Here is a 20,965-nt window from a genome sequence, read left to right on the forward strand (position 1 = left end):
GCTGCTGCTGCTGGTGGTGGGCCTCGTCTTGGTCCAATTCTGTGGACCAAGGTAAGACAGTATAAGCAGCACCCATGCTTATGTAGTAGATGGCAGGTAAAGTGGAGATCAGAGGGACAAATGCTCAATGTTGAAAAACTGAGTAGCAATGTGGTGACTGAGGATTCAGAAATGATCTGCAAACAACTGACGGCTAAATATGTGGACAAAATGGAGTGAGCAAGAGCCCTTCCATGAGGCAAGTAATGAGGTGTAATGTTGGAGTACTTATGTGCTTTACCCAGCTCTCAATAAATGGATTCGTCAATGGCCACTGAGCTTCCATCTCCCCTTCACAGGCGAGGTTCCCGAGTAGTAAAATTCCAAAGCTGGTGTTAAAAACCCTCTTAAGGGTCTCTCAACAAGCCGTGAATGACTTGCATGAAATTGCCTGTCTCTGCCGATCGGGTTCATGTCGCACCTTCAAAGCCATCCGAGTTAAATGCGCGAGGCAGCGGGTTCCTAATGCGCTCACAATTTCCGGGAATTTTACTGCCGACCCGGCCCCAAATCCATACGCGGGGAAATTCCGCCCAATGTGATTTTGATATAGGACCACTGCTTTCCTCAAATCAAAAGTGCAGTGCTTTAGGGAGCTGAATTTGGTGCCAGCAAAGCTTCTGGCAAAGAGATTTTGATTCATGCAACTTTATGAAACTTGTATAGTAGAATTCCACTGAAGAAATCAATACCAAAGCTACAGGCATATGCCAACACTCACTTGTGCTGGTTTCAATACTCATTGTACTGGTATAGAATAATTAGCAGCATTCTGCATTGCTGTTCTATAATCTGTTACTAGGATGTGTTTTCAAGTGGTCTAGAATGATTCATATAGACAAGAACAGAGAAAATATGACTAAAGTGCTTGGATTATCTTTTTGGCTAATGCATTTGCTTTATAATAAGCATATAGAATTGTTTTGGCTAACTTTCGAATAATTTATTTCACTTTTTTTAATTCTATTTAAAAAAAGACAAATACAATTAAAATGAGTTCAGTTGCCAATAGACTCAAGCACTGCTTCATGGGTCAAAAGACAAATCTTTAGTGGTAGCCTATTTCAAAAATGGGTAGAAATTATCATTGTAGAAACTATTGTTACATAAGAACATAATTAGGAGCAGGAGTACTTAAATTCTAGAGCTGAGAGAATTGGATCTTGGGAATCCACAAATTAATTTAGCACAGTGAGAATTTCCAACATTTTCTTTGCCGAGCAACCCTCTCTAAACATAAATTAAATCAATTCACCTCACTATTTTGATACAGCTTGCTAAATGCCATAAAGACCACAGGCTATATGCAAGAAGATTTATCTGCAGTAGTGGAACTAATCCACAAAGCTTTAGTGTAACTTGGTGCTTATTAAGATATTGTGTATTGTATTGGAGAAAGAAAATGGAGTAGTTTGCTTTAACATTATTCTGTTTAACTGATTAAAAAGCAAATACCAAATCCTCCTTCTTAGATGACGGGAAATTGACAAGAAATTGGTACTGGAGCTCAAATGCTTCAAAGGCATCCTTGCATTGAAATTATTTTGCAGACACATTTAGAGGTAGTTAAAATATTGACTGATTCAGTCTTTGTGGTTGTGCGTATACCTGTAACAGTAGCTTCTGAACTTAGAATCATAGAATCGTTACAGCACAGAAGGCGGCCGTTCGGCACATCGAGGTCATGCTGGCTCTGCAAGAGCACTCAAGCTAGTCCCACTCCCCCTCCCTATCCCTGTAGCCCTGCAATTTTTTTTACCTTCAAGACTTATTCAATTCCCTTTTGAAAACCACGATTGAATCTGTGTCCACCACCCTTTCAGACAGTGCATTCCAGATCCTAATCACTCGCTGCGTGAAAAAGGTTTTCCCTCATGTAGCCCTTGGTTCTTCTGCCAATCCCCTTAAATCTATGTTCTCTGGTTCTCGTCCCTTCTGCCAATGGAGTTTCTCTCCATCTACTCTGTCCAGACCCCTCATAATTTTGAACACCTCTATTAAATCTCCTTTCAACCTTCTCTGCTCTGAGGAGAACAATCCCAGCTTCTCGAGTCTATCCACATAACTGAAGTCCCTCATCTCTGGAACCATTCTTGTGAATGTTTTCTGCACCCACTCTTAAGGCTTTCACAACCTTCTTAAAGTGCAGTGCCCAGAATTGGACACAATACTCCAGTTGAGGCCGAACCAGTGTTTTATACAGGTTCATCATAAATTCCTTGCTTTTGTACTCGATATCTCTATTTGTGAAGCCCAGGAACCTGTATGCTTTTTTTAACTGTTTTCTCAACTTGCCTTGCCACTTTCAACAATTTGTGCACATATATCCCCAGGTGTCTCTGTTCATACACCCACTTTAAAATTGTACCCTTTCGTTTATATTGCCGCTCCTTCTTGTTCCTACCAAAATATATCACTTTGCACTTTTCTGCATTAGATTTAACCTGCCACATGTCTGCCCATTCCACCAGCCTGTCTATTTCCTCCTGAAGTCTATCACTATCCTCCTCACTGTTCACTATACTTCCAAGTTTTGTCTCATCTGAATTTTTGAAATTGTGCCCTGTACACCCAAATCTAAGTCATTAATATATATCAAGAAAATCAGTGGTCCTAGTACTGACCCCTGGGGAACACCACTGTGTACCTTCCTCCAGACCAAAAAACAACTGTTCACCATTACTCTCTGTTTCATGTCACTTAGCCAATTTCATATCCATGCTACCATTGTCCCTTTTACTCCATGAGCTTCAACTTTGCTGGTAAGCCTATTATGTGGCACTTTAACAAACGCCTTTTGGAAGTCCATGTACACCACATCAACCACATTGTCCTCATCAACCCTCTCTGTTACTTCATCAAAAAAATCGAACAATTTGTAAACTTATAAAGTGAGTAGTCCAGTAAACAGATTTCACTATATATTTCAAAAATTTTCTTTCTCTACATCTTTCTCCTACAGGGCTCTCCAGAAAACACAGGATCATCTCCCACTTCAAGTCCAGCAAAGGTGGCCGATACAGCTGCAGTCGTCGATCTCTTTTCGTCCCCACCCTGTGTAGCTCCAACAAAGTGAGTCAGATGTTAAGTCGAAAGGTTTTATTATAAGGTTACTGGACCTTTTGGCTCCTAAATTCCCTTTGCATGCTGCTATATTTTGCATCTTGTTAAAACTAGTAAAATCGTTTGTCAGTGTGAAGAATACTTACCCGGAGCGCTAAAGGAGGCGTTAGGCCGGCTGAGCCTACGAAAATACCGAGCTAAACAGCCATCCTCGGAGTGCTCAGAGAGGCCTGGGTGGGAAAAAAAAGACCAAAAACATTCCCAATGCACAGCCCACGCCACCACAATATAAATCGCAAAAAAAAAAATAAAAGAAAAAGCAATCACGCTTTCCTGAAGTCGACATTACTGACCTCACTGCAGCCGTTACAACTCGGACCGCCCATTTCCCCAGGCGGTCCCACCAGGGGATGCTTTACACAGCGCTGCAGCTCAGGCAGGAGCCAAAAATCGAGCCGGTGTCGCAACCAGGGACGTTGCACACCGGCTCACCTCGCCTTGCAAGAGTTCGGGGCCCAGGAGAGGCGAGGGCCCAGGGGCAGCATGGGCCAGCTCACACTGCGATATGTGTGCACACTAGGTCCGTGCAGCAGAGCTGGTCTCCAGTCGTCTTGGTTAACCCTTGCCACTGGAGCAAGACCTAGCTCTGTCAAGTCTGTGTGGTGGCTGGTGTGCAATGGCCACCCCACGTTAAAAGAATCCACGCACAGGCATTTTCCACCCTTCAGTATGTAGTTCGGGACCTAGAATGTCCGGTCCCTCATTGAAACACCTGTGAACTCGCCCCTTTTTGGTGTGGAAGTGGGTCATCCTCTAAACGAGGGACTGCCTAATACTATACTATACTTATATACACCCAAATGTAATTAAGTGTCATATTTGCAAGTGGCATATAGTAAACTTATGCAGATACACTAATAGTGTCTGTCAATAACATTTCAATTCTCATTTTGAAACTAGTTTTCCTCAATGTTTTCATGCATAATCTTGGATGATCGTTAGCTGTAGATGAATTCAAAGCAGTAGTTGAAGATTTGTGTGAAGATTAAATTTATCCCATGCATTGGGAAAGAAGTGGTGAAAATGCAGAACTTAAAAATGACAGTATTGATGAAGTTGTGGGTCCACCTCATTTTGGGGATAGGTTTTCAGCAACATTACAGAGACAGTTTTAAATCTACTTAACTGTCTGAAAGCAAATACAACGCATTAGTGTTTGCTGGCCAATGAACTTAATGGCCCATAATTTGCGGTCAGTGGCGAAGTAAAGACGTTCGTCGCTGGCCTCCAAAGTAAACTTCCCATAAGATCTTTCAATCTCTGACGAGAAGTTCAGCTTTTCCGACGTCCAGTTGAGATCCGTATAAGTTCATGGGGAATTTCTAGCGCGAGTTGATGTGACATCAGCAAGCTGTCTAAGCAGCCATTCATGATGCAGAATTCTCAGATGGGGAACCAGGAAGTGAAGGACCTCTTCGTTCTAGCTATTTAAAATTGTTAGCGAGCAAAACAAAGATTGGGGCTCTCTCATGGGGAAAAGGAAAACCTTTAATAAATATGAACAAACATTTTTCAAAAATAATTTTTAAGTTTCTTAAAAATTGTAAGTTTTATTAAAATGGATGAATTTGACAGTCCACAAAAATAAAATTAGCTTTTCAGGGTTATAACATTTGTTCAGCAGTCAATACAATGTTAAAACTCCAGTTACACCTAACCCAACAAGGTCTAACTTTTAATGGGGTATTTAACAGCAATGTTATTACACTGATTGCCAGCTATAAGGGTGGGGGTCGGGGGGTTGCGGTGCAGGTGGCGAACACAGCCAGTGTTGGAGAAGTGAATGACCGACCGCATCTTCAGCATATTCGCGCTAAATCCTGAAGTTGTGGTCAGTTTTAAAGGGGTATTAATAGCGAGTGCTGTTAGTTCACTGTTATTACCCTCCACAAATTCCGGGCCATTATGTGGAGAGCCCCTTGGCTGGTATCACTGGAATGTATCCACTTGCTTTCTCTGCACACTATCTATCTGAATTCCCTATAAGGTTCTATGGAGTAATGCATTTGTTATAAGAAAAGCTATTACACTTAACATATCTAGGAGAAAGTATTCAAAGCTTTTGCATGTAGCGTTACCTATGCAATTGATATGTTTTTGTGGTTTTTAACACTGGATATTTTTTTTTGGTTAAGCATCACAAACCATTCCCATGAGCAAACTCAGTGTTCTTTTTTATACCCAATATGTATGTAAACAGAGCCCATGGGTCAAATGTGTATATATCCCTTGTCACATTATTTCTGCTAAACGGATATATCAGGCATAACCACGTTGTTTCCTTGACTTAAGAAAGGCAAAATAATAAAATGCTTCAGCCACAAATTTATCGAATAGTAACCAAATTATTGAACAATGGCAGGAATAAACACTAGATTTTCAGTAATTAGTTATTTAATTATGTCTCCTTAGGATATAGAAAACAGCAAAGTCACTTCTTTTGCATCAGCACTCAACATAACACTGAACCTTGAAACACAATCCCTTTTATGTAGTGGTTTGCTGCTGACTAACCAGCATGTCTTATTTGTCCAGATCCATTATGGCTTCAAAATGATTCTTGAGCTCTGCAAAAGCTGTCAAATATAAACCTACGTTACAGCTCCGCTGTCCATCAAACGAGCTATAAAGGGTCACACCCGCTTCCCTTTCACATACTTAATTCAAGTATTCCTTTGATTCCCAAAACCAAAAGGTATCAAAACTGTTTGCCCACACAAATACAGCTGCCATTAACAGTAAAGTTCAAAGATGTCTCCTAACTTGTGTTTGAATTGAATAGCTTGACCCTTTACCTGGGCAATAGAATACCCTGACCCACCTGGAGCAATCCATTTGATATCTATTAACCACATTTTGATAGTGGACTACGCAAACTGATTTCCAATTTACATAAATATGTCCTTGATACCTATATCAGCCAATCGACTGACTGGTTTATATCAAAACTTGTGCTATTTTCGTTAGGCAAACATTAATTTTTAACCAGTTGAAATTGCCCTGTTTGGCGATGCCCATTAGCGCCTCCGGGGGGCGCTAATGGGCTGCAAAATAGTTTTCACCCATGGTGGGGGGACACTACCCGCGAAATTGTGCAGGAGTTAGCGGAGGCGCTGCCACGATAGCTCATCGCCCCGCCAGTAGTGCTCTCGGCCACCGTGCAAATGCCAATAAGGTCATTGCCGTACCGCACCAATCCCTTTTCAGCCCGCGGCAGACATTGGCCAGTGCCAGTCTTGGAGGTCGTGAACTGGGCTGACCGCCACTCGCGTGGCACAATTTAAAGGGGAGGTTAGGAGCACCCCACATCGCTATCTTAACTGACCGACTCGCCGGTTGCCCCTTTCTTTAGGGCTTTGGCATGGTCCAAGCCGCTACCATGCAGCCCAGCACTCAGTTTTGGGTGCCGGGCTGCGGCCTCAGCGCTACATAGCCCTGGTGGCCAGTAGAGGCCGTCAGAGGCCCGGCAGAGTGTACAGTGGCTCTCCCCTTTAACCAAAGTGGAGGGGCGTTGAACCGCATCATCGCTACGCAGAATACCCGCATAGCACTGCCAATCATGTCCCAGTATCGCCCCATCATTGCGCTCCACTTCCTGTGAAGGGCGGTAACCGCAAATTCGCGGCTGAGGCAGGACTTCCGCACCGGACGTAGGAAGTCCCGCCAGAGCATGTTGCCGCCCCCAATTGGGGCGCTGGGGAATTTGTCCCCCATAGTTTTTAGAAATTTTTTTTTTCTTTTAAACTGTAGAAATCACTTAATAACTGATCAAGTCTCTATTGTAGTACTGAGTTACACAGAACCAGAATGACCCAAATTGAATCTGTTCTATGTTAGCTGATTTGCAGGCACTTGACAATAAAAGTGATTCAATTTGAAACCCTTTGAGCAACAGAGGTTCCCAGTTCCTATGTAGTGAACCCTGGTTAAAGTATTTGTCAGCCTCGAGTAATATGGGGATCAATTGCAAATGTGGGTTTCGCCATGACGGTACAGCTTGCTGGCACTCACTACAAGACTCTCAAATGAAAAATGGGTACTTCTTATCAGCAGGCATACAGGGTATTAGCCCCAAAATTGTGAGCTGCAGTTCAAGCCAAGCTCTTGGGGATTTGGGCATTCAGGAGTGTGAGCCTGATGCACAGCACACTGCATTTCACAGTGAAGAAACATGTCTTGCAAAGGGAGGCTGCAGCACTGGTGAGTGCAAACTTCATTGTATAGCAGCAATTATAATCGGATACCATGCTGAAATTCAGATTGGCATTAAAAATATATTTATATAGTGCCTTTCACGACCACCGGACATCTTAAAGCACTTTACAGCCAATTAAGTACTTCTGGAGTGTAGTTACTTGTAATGTGGGAAACATGGCAGCCTACCTACGCACAGCAAGCTCCCACAAACAGCAATGTGATAATGACCAGACCATCTGTTTTTGTTACATTGATTGAGGGATAAATATTGGCCAGGACACCGGGGATAACTCCCCTGAATTACTTTGAAATAGTGCCATGGGACTTTTATGCTCCCTCAGCACTGCACTGGATTGTCAGATTTTTTTTTTTGATGCTCAAGTTCCTGGAGTGGGACTTGAACCTTCTGACTCCGAGGCGAGTGTGGTACCAACTGAGCCATAGCTGACACTAACAGAGAAAGTGCAAGCAAGAGAGCCGCATGCAACCGTCAGTCTCCCTTCCCTCATGGGCTGCACCCCAGCTGTTTACCTTGCCCCTTGTATAAAAATGCACATATGATTGATCCCTGTTCAATTCTTGAAGCAGGATTGTAGTTCCAGAATTCTCATTCTGGGATCCTCCCCTGGCCTCTTGCCCTCTCTAGATCTTTTCGGTGGGAACTGCTGGCGTGCCATCAGCCGTCTCAATTTCTCTTCTCCCCTCACTCTAACCTAACTCCCTTTTGAACCTGCAGCACTCTGTTCTCTCAGATCCAACCCCAACATTGTCATTAAACCTGCTGACAAGGATGGCGCTGTTGTAGTTTGGTGAACCGACCTCTACCTTGAGGAGGCTGAACGCCAACTCTCTGACACCTCTGCCTACCTTCCTCTGGATTAAGATCCCACCACAGAACATCGAAGACCATCACTGACCTCATCTCCTCTGGAGATTTTCCCTCCATGGCCTCCAGCTGCATTGTCCCCCAACCACACACAGCCCACTTCTACTTCCTTCCCAAGATCCACTATTAGGACTGCCCTGGTAGAGACCCATCAATTCAGCTTGTAGCTGCCCCACAGAACTGAGTTCTTCCTATCTCGAGTCTATTTTTTCCACCCCTTGTCCAGTCTCTTCCCACCTATATCTGTGACTCTTTTGTCGCCCTCTGCCACTTTCAGTTTCCAGTTTCCTGGGTCTAACTGCTTCCTTTTCACCATGGCTGTCCAGTCCTTCAATACCTCCGCGTCACCCCCAACCAGGACGGCCTAAGGGCCCTCCACCCCTTCCTTGAATGGGGGCCCAGCCAATCTCCATCCACCACACTCCTCTGCCTGGCTGAACTTGTTCTCGCATTGAATAACTTCTCCATTGACTCCACTCACTTCCTCCAAATAAAAGATGTTGCTATGGGAACCCATATGGGTTCTCGCTACGTCTGCCTTTTCATGGGATATGTGGACCATTCTTTGTTCCAGTCCTACTCTGGTTCCTTCCCTCACCTCTTTTTCTGGTACATTAATGACTATCTGTGCCTTTTCCTGCTCTCGCCACAAACCGGGAAATTTAATCAGTTTTGCTTCCAATTTCCATCCTTCCCCTGCCTTCACATGGTCCATCTCCTACTCTAAGTTTCCCTTTCTTTGCTCGACTTCTCTGTCTTCATTTCTGAGGCGAGGCTGTTGACCAATATCCACTATAAGCCTATTGACTCGCGTAGCTACTACCTTGACTATACTTTCTCCCACCCTGCTTCCTGTAAGGGCTGTATTCCTTTCTCAGAGTTTTTCCGTCTCGGTTGCATCTGTTCTGATGTTGCCACCTTCCATACCAGTGCTTCCGATATGTTTTCCTTTTTCCTCAACAGAATATTCCCCTCCACCGTGATTAACAGGGCCCTCACAACCAGGTCCATTCCATTTCCTGCGCTTCTGCTCTCTTCCTCTCCCTCCCAGAACTATGATAGGGTTCCCCTTGTCCTCCCTGCCACCTCATCAGCCTCCACATTCAACGGATCACCCTCCGCCACCTCCAGCTGAACGCACCACCAAACGCATATACCCCTCCCCTCCCCTTTCAGTATTCCGAAGGGACTGTTCCCTTCACAGCCACCAGTCCAATCCTCTATCATCCCCAATATCCACTCCCCTTCCCACGGTGAGCATGTCAGCACGACGCTGATGACGTCACACGACGCGGACGTGTAGCTGTCTCTCCCCTTCAGTTAAAGGGTTTCGGCCGGGCCAGCGGCCCTGGTACCCAAGAGAGAGTGCCAGGCTGCCTGTTGGCCGCCAAAATAAATTAAAATAAAATAGTGGCCGTGGTGTAACTGGTAGTTAAGCGTACCAGAATAAATATTGGGGCACTCACATGGGGAAAGGCAAACCTGAAATAAAGATGGACAAAATTTTATAAAATGTTTTTAAAAAGTTCGTTCATGTTTTAATTGTTATTAAAATGGACAAATTTCCACACTGCTCAAAATTAATTTGTTTTCCAGGCCTTTAACATTTGTTTAGCTGTTATAATGCTATTAAAACCCCAGTTACACCTAATCTCTTTGGGTCTGACTTTAAGTGGAGAATTTAACAGCAGACATAACTGCGGGAGAGAAGAAGTTTTTGTCAGTTTCCCTGAGTTGGCTGATTACACTGATTGCTGTCACTGGGGTGGGGGGGTATGGGCATTGCACAGCCTGTTTCAGAGCCTCTATTGACGCACTGCAATTTCAGGATTTTCACATGCGCCAAATCCCAAAGTTGCGGTCAGTTTCACAGCTCGAATGCTACGAATTCGTCATTATCCCGACCGCAATTTCCAGGCCGTTAATTGTGTTTCTATCGCCACATAAGCTGCTTGACCTGCTTAGTATTTCCAGCATATTCTGTTTATATTTCAGTTCCAAATGTTGAGTCCAAACTTGTGCTATTTTGGAAGAAGTATTAATATTAATTGCATTAATATAATTAACATAAATATTTACTTGTATTTTGCTCCCAGCATTACTTTATTTTGATGTGGAGAATGCCTTTTTTATTATATTTATTCTTTATTTCTCTACCAAATTTTACTACAGTATTGTTACTGCTGCTGCAAATGAACTTGTGAAGGTTCCTATTGTGTTCCATTATTTAGATGGGAAAACTAGTTCTCAAGGGAAAGGCAAATACAGATGCAATGACATCTGAGGTGTGATGTGGACACCTGTCACTATTCCAGTAGTCACATTGAAATAGGCATAAGCTCATATCTAGTCTTTACCACCTCCATTTTGCAAGATTAGCTGGGGCCTTGCTGTTCTGCCTTCTCCAGGCTGATGGACAAAGAAAGAAAGACTTGGATGTATATAGTGCCTGTCACGTCCACCGGACATCTCAAAGCACTTTACAGCCAATTAAGTACTTTTGGAGTGTAGTCACTGTTGTAATGTGGGCACAAGCAAGCTCCCACAAACAGTAATGTGGTAATGACCAGATAATCTTTTTTTGTTATGTTGATTGAAGGATAAATATTCAGTGACTATTTGCACTAGTTTATTGTGTCCTTTTGCACATGCGTGCATTGACTCCGCCCCCGTTTTGAGTATGGGACCTCGATTTGGTTGCGCATGTGCAATGCGATGTACGAGGAAGCTGGAACTGGGGTCAAACCACGAGCCGCTGGAGCTGCTTCTAGCTTTTGGATTATTTGAACATTTTCACAGCCTTCTGTGGGAGAGGAAACATTGGAAGTAGTGAGAGTAGATTGGGGAGGGGGAGAGAGACGGGGGGATGGAGGAGGAGGGAGAGCAAGAGACTGGGGGGGGAAGGAGGGGGGAGAGAGAGCACGAGAGACTGGGGATTGAGAGAGAGAGAGAGAGAGAGGGAGGGGGGAGAGAAGTAGAGAGACTGGGGAGAGAGGGAACTCTGGGAAGACGGATCATGTTCTTCCAACCCCATTTACACCCACATCCGATTTCTCGGAAAGCTCGGTGCTTGTGTGACGAGCGACATCGTTGGAGTGGCTGAAATCCGGCAGTCACGACACTGTCACTATTCACTTCATACCCAATAAACCTGTTGGGCGGCGGCGGCAGGGGTGGGGTGGGGTGGGGGGAGAGAGGAGAGAGAAGTCAGGAACTTTGGCTGGGGGCGGGGCAGGAACCTGGGAGGTAGGGGGGAGGCTGGGTAAGGAACTTGGGCTGTAGTTGTCAGGAACTTGTGTTGGGATAGAGGACCTCTATCCTATCTGGGGTCTGAAGTCAGAATGGCTCGAATTAGACTTTGCAAAGTCACTCAAACTTCTGGGTGTGACTTATCACCCAAGGAGACCAATCAGCGTTTTGCTAGTATAAATAGCTATGTCCTTAAATATTAGCCATGACACTGGGGATAATTTCCCTGCTCTTCGAAATAGTGCCATGGGATCTTTTACGTCCACTTGAGAGAGCAGACGGGGCTCCAGCTAAATGTCTCATCCAAAAGATGGTACCTCCAACAATGCAGCACTCCCTCAGCACTGCACTGGAGTGTCAGCCTAGATTTTTGTGCTGAAGCCCCAAGCTGTAGTCTACTTCTGGAGCCAGGATGGCTCTGCCCAGAGGTGCAAAAGGTTACAGTAGTATTAACCTTTTCTGCACTGAATTCAAGCAATTGTAGGGGTCATCTTCCAAATTAGTTACGATGCCGTCCATTGAACTGTCAACCAAGTGACTGAAATATTTGCAAGGGCTTTTTGTAAGGTCTTGCTTCAATATGGAAAGGAGGCATTAGCTGGGCAGGGCATAGAACCTTTACTGTGTCAAGTTTCCCAAGAGTGCAGGGTGTAGTAGATGGCACCATATGGGCATCACATCAAATTTGTGTCCTAATTAAACAAAGTGGGCTTCTATTCAATTAATGGTCAGGTGACCACAGAAGCATCATAATGCAGTAGTGCCTATTATCCCAGAAGCCGTGATGGTGCCTTCTTTATGTGGGAGTCATTAGTGCCCACATTATTCGAAGACTCAGACAGAATAAACAAATGGTTGCTGGGGGACCAGGCTATTCCCTGCATAGGTTGAAGCCTACATTAGAAATTCCAAAACAAGTATTGGAAATAAATGCAATAATGTACCTGCATAAGTATTACAGATGAAAGAAACCTCATAGTATGCAACATCCATCTACTACGTCTCTCTCAACTTCATCCTTGACTATTAAAAACCATTCATGGGGCTAGAACCTCCCCTTTTTTTGTATGCTTAATGCCCACTTAACGCCCATTTTACCACTGAAATGATGTATAATGCCCAGATATCACCCATTTAGCCACAAAATGGAAACTGACGCCCATTTTTAGGAAACTTATCGCCGAGCATTACTTTCCCCATGTGCTTAACGCCAGGAAAAAATATTGGTGCCCACGCACTTTAAAATCAACGCCCATAAGATCGCCCAGTGTTAATTTCTGCACTGATTTAACAGAGATTCAATAATCCCGCCGGCCCACTTTTTTTTTGTCGTGAAGAACATATTTACCAAAACTAGCGGCCATGAGATCACCTAGCGTCAATTTCACCATCTCGCGCACATCGCCCACAATATCGCTCGCCCAAAAAATCGCCCACAAGAAGTAGAACTGTTCTGAACGAATGGCAGCGATGTGGCTGGCATTTTTAAAATCCCACTCTTACGTGAGGAGCTGCTATCTGAATGATTTGCCTGAAAGAGCGTTGATGTGAGTGACAACGCTGACACACTGCTGTGTGTGTGCAGCTCAGACATCAATGGTGCCCATCACCTTGGTGCCAGTTAAAGTTTACGTTCATTGAAGTTAAGTTGTATTTAACCCTTTCATGTTAAGAAATCACCAGTGTGTAACGGTGTAGCTATCTGAGACAATGCACAACAAGGTTATGTTCACTAGCACAAACTTTATACCAACATTGGTTTGAAATCATAAGTAACACAGGCAATAACACCCAACCCCTGCCCATACCCCACTTTTTCCACTATTGACATCAATCAAATGTTCAACATGTCCAGTAACACAGAATACAAAGGCAAAGCAGGAGCATAGTCCCCAGCCCCCATACATTGCAACAAATTGCATACACCCAGATGGAGATATAACATAGCCATCAACCTGCGGACATGCACCTCACTTTCTTTCCCCCCCGCCCTTCTGCCACTCTACCCCTTCCCCTCCTCGCTCCATGGCGCCTGGCCGAGGAGCTCCTCAGGCAGTGCCTCATTGTGGGGGATGAAGGCAGATGCGGTCATTGCACGGGTACGGGAGCGGGGGGATGCCGAGGGGGGCAACATTCTCTGATGCAGAAGCAGGATTTTGGTCCTTGCTCTCATCTCTCATTCGCAGTGGTGGTGCGGAACCTAGGGGTGGAGTGCCGCGCTCGGAGACCACTGGGAAGCCTGTGGCTGCAGTGTTCCTGGCCATTGCATCCAGGGCCTCCGCCATCCGCGGAATGTACTCTGTCATGGCCAGCTGTCGGGATATGCCCCCCAATGCTTCGATGAGCTGGTCACCAAGGTCTACAGTCCTCTTGGTCAACTGTACCATCTCTCCACTGTCATGTGGCGCTCATGGACCAGACCTGCCACATTCACGGGACCTCCGGGGGTCGGCGCTGTCCTGGGGACAAATGGGGTGCCCTGTGGTGAGGTGCTTGGGGCCGGTACCTCCAGAGTGGAGGCAGGAATGACCGGAAGATCACTAGATGGCCTTGGGGTGGAATGGCTTCTGGAGCGTGGTGATGCAGGTTCCTCGAAGTCGGCGCTCTCATCCGTGGAGAACAGACCCAGTGGATTGATGAGTGAGAATCTGAGCTCCTCAGCACCAGATGTAGGATCGTCTGCCGACTCCTGCCCCACACTCCCACCTTCTGGCCTTGTGGTCTTGCCTTGGGACGCGATGCTGGCTAAGCTGAAAAACACAAATGAGGTTATTAGAGGAGAAGGGGGTGCAAGGGTCACAAGGTGAGTCCAGCGTTACACACAGCATATGCACGACAAAAGCACCACCACTTTCAATCATTGCAGACATCACATTTCATGACCATCAACACATTGTGCATTGCAATGATTTTCATTAGGCCACATTATTTCTATGACAATTTTAGAAATCATCTATCATATATGATTGTTTGGATGTGAGTGGGTGTGGCATCTATTGACTATACATCATGCAATGGTGTAAACTTTACTCACGTGGCATCACTTCAGGGACCGTGGCTGTCCGGGGGTGCTTCCCCACGAGTGCTAGCACGCACTCCTCTATGTCAGTGATGTCGCTGGGGACTTGTGGCCCCCCCCACCCTTGCGCCTCTGCACGGACCTCATCATCGATAGCTTCTTCTGTAAAAGGTGATAGGACAACATGGCATGAGATCATTGCTAGGTACTGTCACAGACACTGATACAACACATAACCGACAGATGTAATCATGATTATTATGATTATTGTAATTCTTTACCCAAAGACGTACACCGTGACCGCAGGCTTTGAGTATCACATTCCCGGTAGAAGTGAAAGACCTCACATCTGATTGTCACTCATGACTGTTACAAATCAAATTATATAAATGCATAAGTACATTTAAATCAATGTAACACTTACTCTTGGGGATCCCACAAGGTCATTCCATCGTTTGCGGCATTAGTTACCCTCATTCACCTCGTTGGTTGCCAACGAGACCACCTCTGCTATCTCGGTCCATATCTTCTGGTATGCCTTTGCGGTGGGCTTCCCACACCATCCCTGTGTCAAATCACCCCAGCGTGACTCGATCTTCTGTAGGAGGGAGGCATTTGCCTCGTCCAAGAACTTCCTGGCTCTTTTGCACCTTCCAATGTACTCCTCTCCCACCTCACTGCTCTCTCCAGCGTCAGTCTCCACAGAGTGCTGTGCTGACTCCTCCTCTCTCCATTATAGCCCAAATTCGGGCAAATATGTGTCTGGTAACAGCTAAACTTTGTTTGCCTACTTGCTGTGAAGCTCTAAAGTCTCCCTCCTTCCTCCCAAAGCAGTCACACCACACCCAGACACGTCTTCAGTCCCTCTGAGCGCCCTCTCTCTCTGTCTCCTCTTCCGCGCATGTCATGATGACCCTTGACCTCCTAAATCGCGGGAATCGAGCATTGCCATGCCATTGCTAAGGACGGCCACACTTTACGGCAGAAGGTCAAAAAAATGTAACGCTACCGTCCATTTTGGGGCAATAACCACAGAAGTGGAGGTTCTAGCCCATGGAGTTTCTACATGGAGTCCTTTACACTTTCCACATTAAAATTCATCTCCCATTCTTCTTACTACTTATAGTTTGTCCAACTTACTTTGGCATTTCTGACGCACATTTTCAGATCCCTAACCCAAACAGTTGAGTCCCATTTGCATTGAGTTTCTGAATCCAAGTCATTGATAGAACTGTACAACCAGGGCTCAGTGCATTTGATTTTGAACATTTACACAAGTGCAACTGCTCAACAAGTTTTATGTGCATAGATATATGGTTCAACTGCCTAAATTCATTAAGTAACCTATATATAAAAAAAAAAGAAACCTACATTTTTAATAATGGTTCGGTAGTGCTTAAAAGCTAATTTTTGACTTTTTCCCCACAGTTAAAGTCTTGGGCACAACTAGACACCTATTGCAACACCACTCGGGGACTGGTGTATCCAGTAGAACTAGGAACCAATATTTTCACCCTCTCAATTCAAGGCACCATAATTGCACATAAATCAGATAGCTGCTGGCTGTTTTAGTATTCTGTACCAGATGATGGGCTCAGCACAAATGATGGCAGTCCTTAGTATGTTTGCTCTGATGGTTTCTGAGGATAATAGTTTTATTTAAAAATCTATTTATTTGGAATCTGTAATAAAGCCAGTTCTATACCAATGTCTGCACTAAGGAAAGACCACAAGTTTATTGCAAGTGCGTCTATTTTGTCATATAAATTCCTGAATTTTGAAGTATTTCAATAATTTTAATTTGAAATAGTAAAACTATTAATGGTATTTCCTTTTCCACTTTAGTGCATCCAAATTGTCCAGTGATCTTCTTGATCTACAGCCAGATTTTACATCTGCAGTGCAATCGACAGTAGCCGCTAATCCATCAGCCAGTGCTTGGGGAGGTGAGAATGGTGCATTGCAAGAATACTTCGAACCCGCTGGCAAAATATTCTTGAAACCACGCAGAATTAATGTTTTAGGTTGGGATTCAGAAAATCAGTCTAATGAGTGGCTGATACTGAACCCTCGTGGTTATTTCTCTTTGCCACTAACATACTACAGTTCATTTTTGGAGAAGAAATTCTATTGGAATGAAAGTTACATTGCAAAGTTTCTGGCACAGTTCTTTTATGTAGTTTTTTTTAATGTACCTAAACTATACAAAAAAGCAGAAAAGAAATTTTGGTCTGCAGTCAGGGTAAAAAATGTAGTTGTCGCAAGAAAAGCTATCATTTTGCACACACCTATTTGGTTAGCTTTGCTTTCCTGATGGTTTCTGAGTATTTTCTCATTGTGTGTTTTAGACTAAATTAGCTGATTTTCAAGTTTAACATGTTAAATACTTGGAAGATTTCAAAGATTTGTTTTATTGGTACAACTGTCAGTATAACTGTCAGTATAGTGGGCCCACTTAAAAGCAAAACAAAAATCCCACTTAAAAGAATAAAGTATCACTGCACAAATTGTTTTCTTATGACTCTCAATGACTTCCAAACCATTTAATCAAATTACGTAGCCTGTTTAAATTAAAAGCAGTAGCTCCATTTCAGAATGCTTATTTTGTATTGTAACAGCATTTCCTCTCTTTTTATCTCTTTGCTGCATTTCACTCAGCTGTATTGAGTAAATTTGTATATCGTTTGAGAGAGCAAGGGTAGAAATAGCAATTGGAAAAAATGGAAAGTGGGGAAAGTAAGATAGTGTACTGTCACTTCAGCTACCCTACTAGGTTTGTTTTTTTTGCCATTTTGATAGTTGGCTGGATTGACTGTAATTATACGTTCCCCACTGACTTGCAGTTTGATCTAATATCTTGGATAGTGCCTGATAACATTGGCAAAGGATAGGCTGATAATTTTCTCTCATTTGAACTGGCCTTAAGCAAGGTGGTTTTGGCAGTAATTGCTTTTAAAATATATTCGTGAGGGATATCCAAATATGACATTTCACAAAAATATGCTAGCTTCTATAAAAGCTACAATATGCAAAGCATGTGTGTCTTTTATATAAGTTTTAAATGTGTTTTGTTGTGGTACTTAGTACATTATCTCAGGCTACCTTCACTATTTCATAACATTAATAGAAATAATGGAGATAAAAATCATATTTTCACATGTGTGGCATGAAAAAGCAGCTTCAATTGTTTATCCTAAGCTACAGAATATAGAAAATATTTCTGATGATAAATCGACTTTTTGAGCTGATCGCAATACGCTTGAAACCTTGTAACGACGTGTCTATTGTTTCACCTATAGAAAAGCCTTGTTACATAGTTAAAAATGACATCAACATGTATACAGTCATTTCAGATAAGATATTTCAATTATATAAAATAATGGAAGAAAAGATTTATTGGGATTTCTGTGTTGTCTTCATACTTTGAAATTTGAGATGACACTGAAGTGGCATTTTTGTTCTGAACAGTTCTCAATAAACTGGCAGAAAAGCTACAAGAGTTTGATATTTGTGGGAAGAAGGCAAAACGCACGATGTGGTAATATTGAATGTTGCATTGTTTTTGATACTCTTGGCAATCCATTTGAACTTGGTTTCTGTACTTCAATTTAAAATGAAAACTTCCAAAAATCAGTAGTATAATTAGGTTATTTTATTACAAAAGGTACCCTTTATTGAACTGTTGTCTCTTTACACTTTCTTTACTCTGCATCTTTGCAATGGATAAAACAGATCTTTTAGGTGAAGGTGAGTAGTTTAATTAAATGTGGTTTATTAGAATTCATTCATCTAAAATTTGAAAACAATCACCTCATACACTTTTGCATTATTTTCCAAAGTGAACAATTGGAGTCTGACTTCGAGAATGTTTTTATTCCTTTTTCTTCCCCCTCTTTCCTTTGACACTTGCAATACAGATTCTTTGGCTTCTCCTGCCCTTCCTAATACCTCTGAGGCACAACCTTCTGATCCATTTGCAGCAGAGGCTTCCCTGATCACTCCTCCTACAACTGCTGATACTACTACACCTACTGCTGCTGCTGTTACAGCAACAACCACTGATCAGGATCTTTTTGGAGGTCAGTTCGGGTGTTCTGGCATCTCTTAGCTCGGTGATACTGGTGTCTCCGAAACAGGAAGGATCTTTGCCCAGGAGTTAAGATTTTCGGCATGTTCAGTATTCTTTACTTGGCTACAACTGGTAGGAGGAATACCTGTTGTAGTATGTATAGACTATTGAAACTTAAGAGAATTAATTTAAGTGGTGATTGTGGTTATTTGGTGAAATTTACTGTAACGTGAAATGATCTGAAGCTTTTAATAATCATTACAGTTCTTTTATGTGAGTGAACTTGATACCTATTCATATTGAGTAGAAATGGATGTTTGAACTCAAACCTTACCTTGGTAACCAAGCAGAAAACTTATTCAATCAGGTTACTTTTTAAACTGGCCATAAACCTCACCTTGATCTGATTTAAATACATGCACCAAATGAACATATTGAGAAAACTTGTGAAAACATGAACGCCTTTACCATTTTGAATATATAGTACTGTACATCAATGAAATATAGTGAAATAAAAAAACTCAGTCACGCAGCATCTCTGGACAGAGAAACCGAGTTAATGTTTCAGATGAATGACCTTTTCCTCAGAACTGAGTGTGAACCTAAATAATCTTGTCAGGTTATTATGAGAGACGTCACAGCCAAGCCTGATCATGTCATCTTCGGGTATCCACACATGTATACTTCCAGTACAAATCATTGCATAGCAATAACAAGTGAGAAATCCATCCAATCTGTTTTGTATTCCTTTGCTTGGGTATCTTGAGGTCACTTGTAGGTCCAACCACAGGTTCCTTGCTGATTTTCTGAGCCTGCTATTTAAGCAAGATTTGTCATGTGGCTGTTTTTTTTTAAATCTTCCATGAAGAGTCCTTTTAAAATTCTGTTTTATATCATTGGTGAATAATGAAGATAGAATGGTTTATCCTAAATGTACATTCATTACAATACATTTACATAAAGTAGGACTAGTCAATGTTTAAATCCAAGAATGTGTAGATTATGAATGAAGACACTACTCCTGCATCTATCCTGATACTGTTACCTTAGCAGTCAAACTTACTGGCAAAAGTGTAACTTACTAATATGATTTTCAAACTAGTTCACTTGTAATACAATATAACTTTGTTACAGCCTAACCATTCCAGTTGCATTCTCTTTCCCAATAAATCTAGATTCTCAGAGGGTTCAAAAGTTTGCCCAGGTGCAAAATAACCTCAGTTGTATTTTTACTTAATGACCATTTTCATTCTATTCCTGTACAGCATAAACATCCTGGAAATTTTACTTGATCATAACTTATACAAGTAAAGCTACTAATACCGCTGATGTGCAAGAAATAGCATTTAAATCCAATGTTTGTGGTAGGAACAAATCTTCCATGAACAAAAAGTATCATGATCATGCCTTATTTTGTGGTTGTTCAATTATCTCTCATTTCATGGAACAATAATATAATACAGTATGTTCAGTCTCTCAAAATGCATAGTAGTCTGTTATTTTTAGAGCAGTTCCCTATTTACTCTAGTTTAAAACCAATACATACACAATTTTTCCCTGAAACTGTGTAACATCCTAAAATTACATCCATGTGAGAAGTTGAATTGTAATCATCACTGCATATGCATGTACATGCAATCACACGCTCTGTGGTTTGGGGCCACTCCAGTATAAATTGGCAACAACACCATGGATTCATATAGCACCTTTAATGTAGTAAAATGTCCCAAGATGCCTCAGGAGCGTTATCAACCAAAGTAGACATTTGGAAATGTGACTCAAAGCTTGGGCAAAGAGGTAGGCTTTAAAGAATGTCTTAAAGGAGGAGAGAGTGGTAGAGAGGTTTAGAGCTTGGGGTTAAGATAGCTGAAGGCATAGCCAACAAAGGTGGGGTGTGGGGGGTGTACAAGAGGCCAAAATTGGAGGAACGCAGAGTTTTTGGAGGGTTGTAAGGCTGGAGGAGGCTACAGAAATAGGAAAGGGCGAGGAGAGGGATTTGAACATGAGGATTAGAATTGTAAAATTGAGCCGTCGATGGACTGGGAGCCAATGTAGATCATGGTGTGAGCTAGGATATGGGCAGCAAAATTATGGATGCGCTCAAGTTTATGGAGGGTGGAAGTTGGGCAGGAGAGCATTGAGTAGTCGAGTTTGCAGGTTTTTAAAAAAAAAAGCAGGGTGAGGGTTTCAGCCGCAGATGGGCTGAGGTAGGGACGGAGGTGGAAATAGACGTTTGGACAGATGGCCAAAAGCTTGGTCAAAGAGGTAGGCTTTAAGGAGTGTCTTAAAGGAGGAGAGAATGGTGGAGAAGCAGACTGGTTCAGCCTTAGATAGTAGCCAGGGAGAAGGATGGAGTCGGTGGCTAGAGAACTGAGTTTGTTGT

General features: G+C 42.9%; 1 protein-coding gene across 8 annotated transcripts in view; it reads left to right on the forward strand.

The window, feature by feature from the left end:
- LOC139267314 (clathrin coat assembly protein AP180-like) overlaps nucleotides 1–20,965 on the forward strand; it is a 375,181-nt gene that overhangs the window by 271,499 nt on the left and 82,717 nt on the right. For 7 of the 8 annotated variants that reach the window (XM_070885426.1, XM_070885432.1, XM_070885424.1 and 4 more), the window contains exons 12-14: nucleotides 3,002–3,111; nucleotides 16,359–16,459; nucleotides 18,431–18,592. In XM_070885426.1, coding sequence (XP_070741527.1) covers nucleotides 3,002–3,111; nucleotides 16,359–16,459; nucleotides 18,431–18,592 — 373 coding nt within the window. The remainder of the gene's footprint in view (nucleotides 1–3,001; nucleotides 3,112–16,358; nucleotides 16,460–18,430; nucleotides 18,593–20,965) is intronic. The other variant, XM_070885430.1, reaches the window with a different exon arrangement.

The sequence above is a fragment of the Pristiophorus japonicus genome, chromosome 7 (assembly GCF_044704955.1).
Source record: "Pristiophorus japonicus isolate sPriJap1 chromosome 7, sPriJap1.hap1, whole genome shotgun sequence".
Lineage (NCBI taxonomy): Eukaryota > Metazoa > Chordata > Chondrichthyes > Pristiophoridae > Pristiophorus > Pristiophorus japonicus.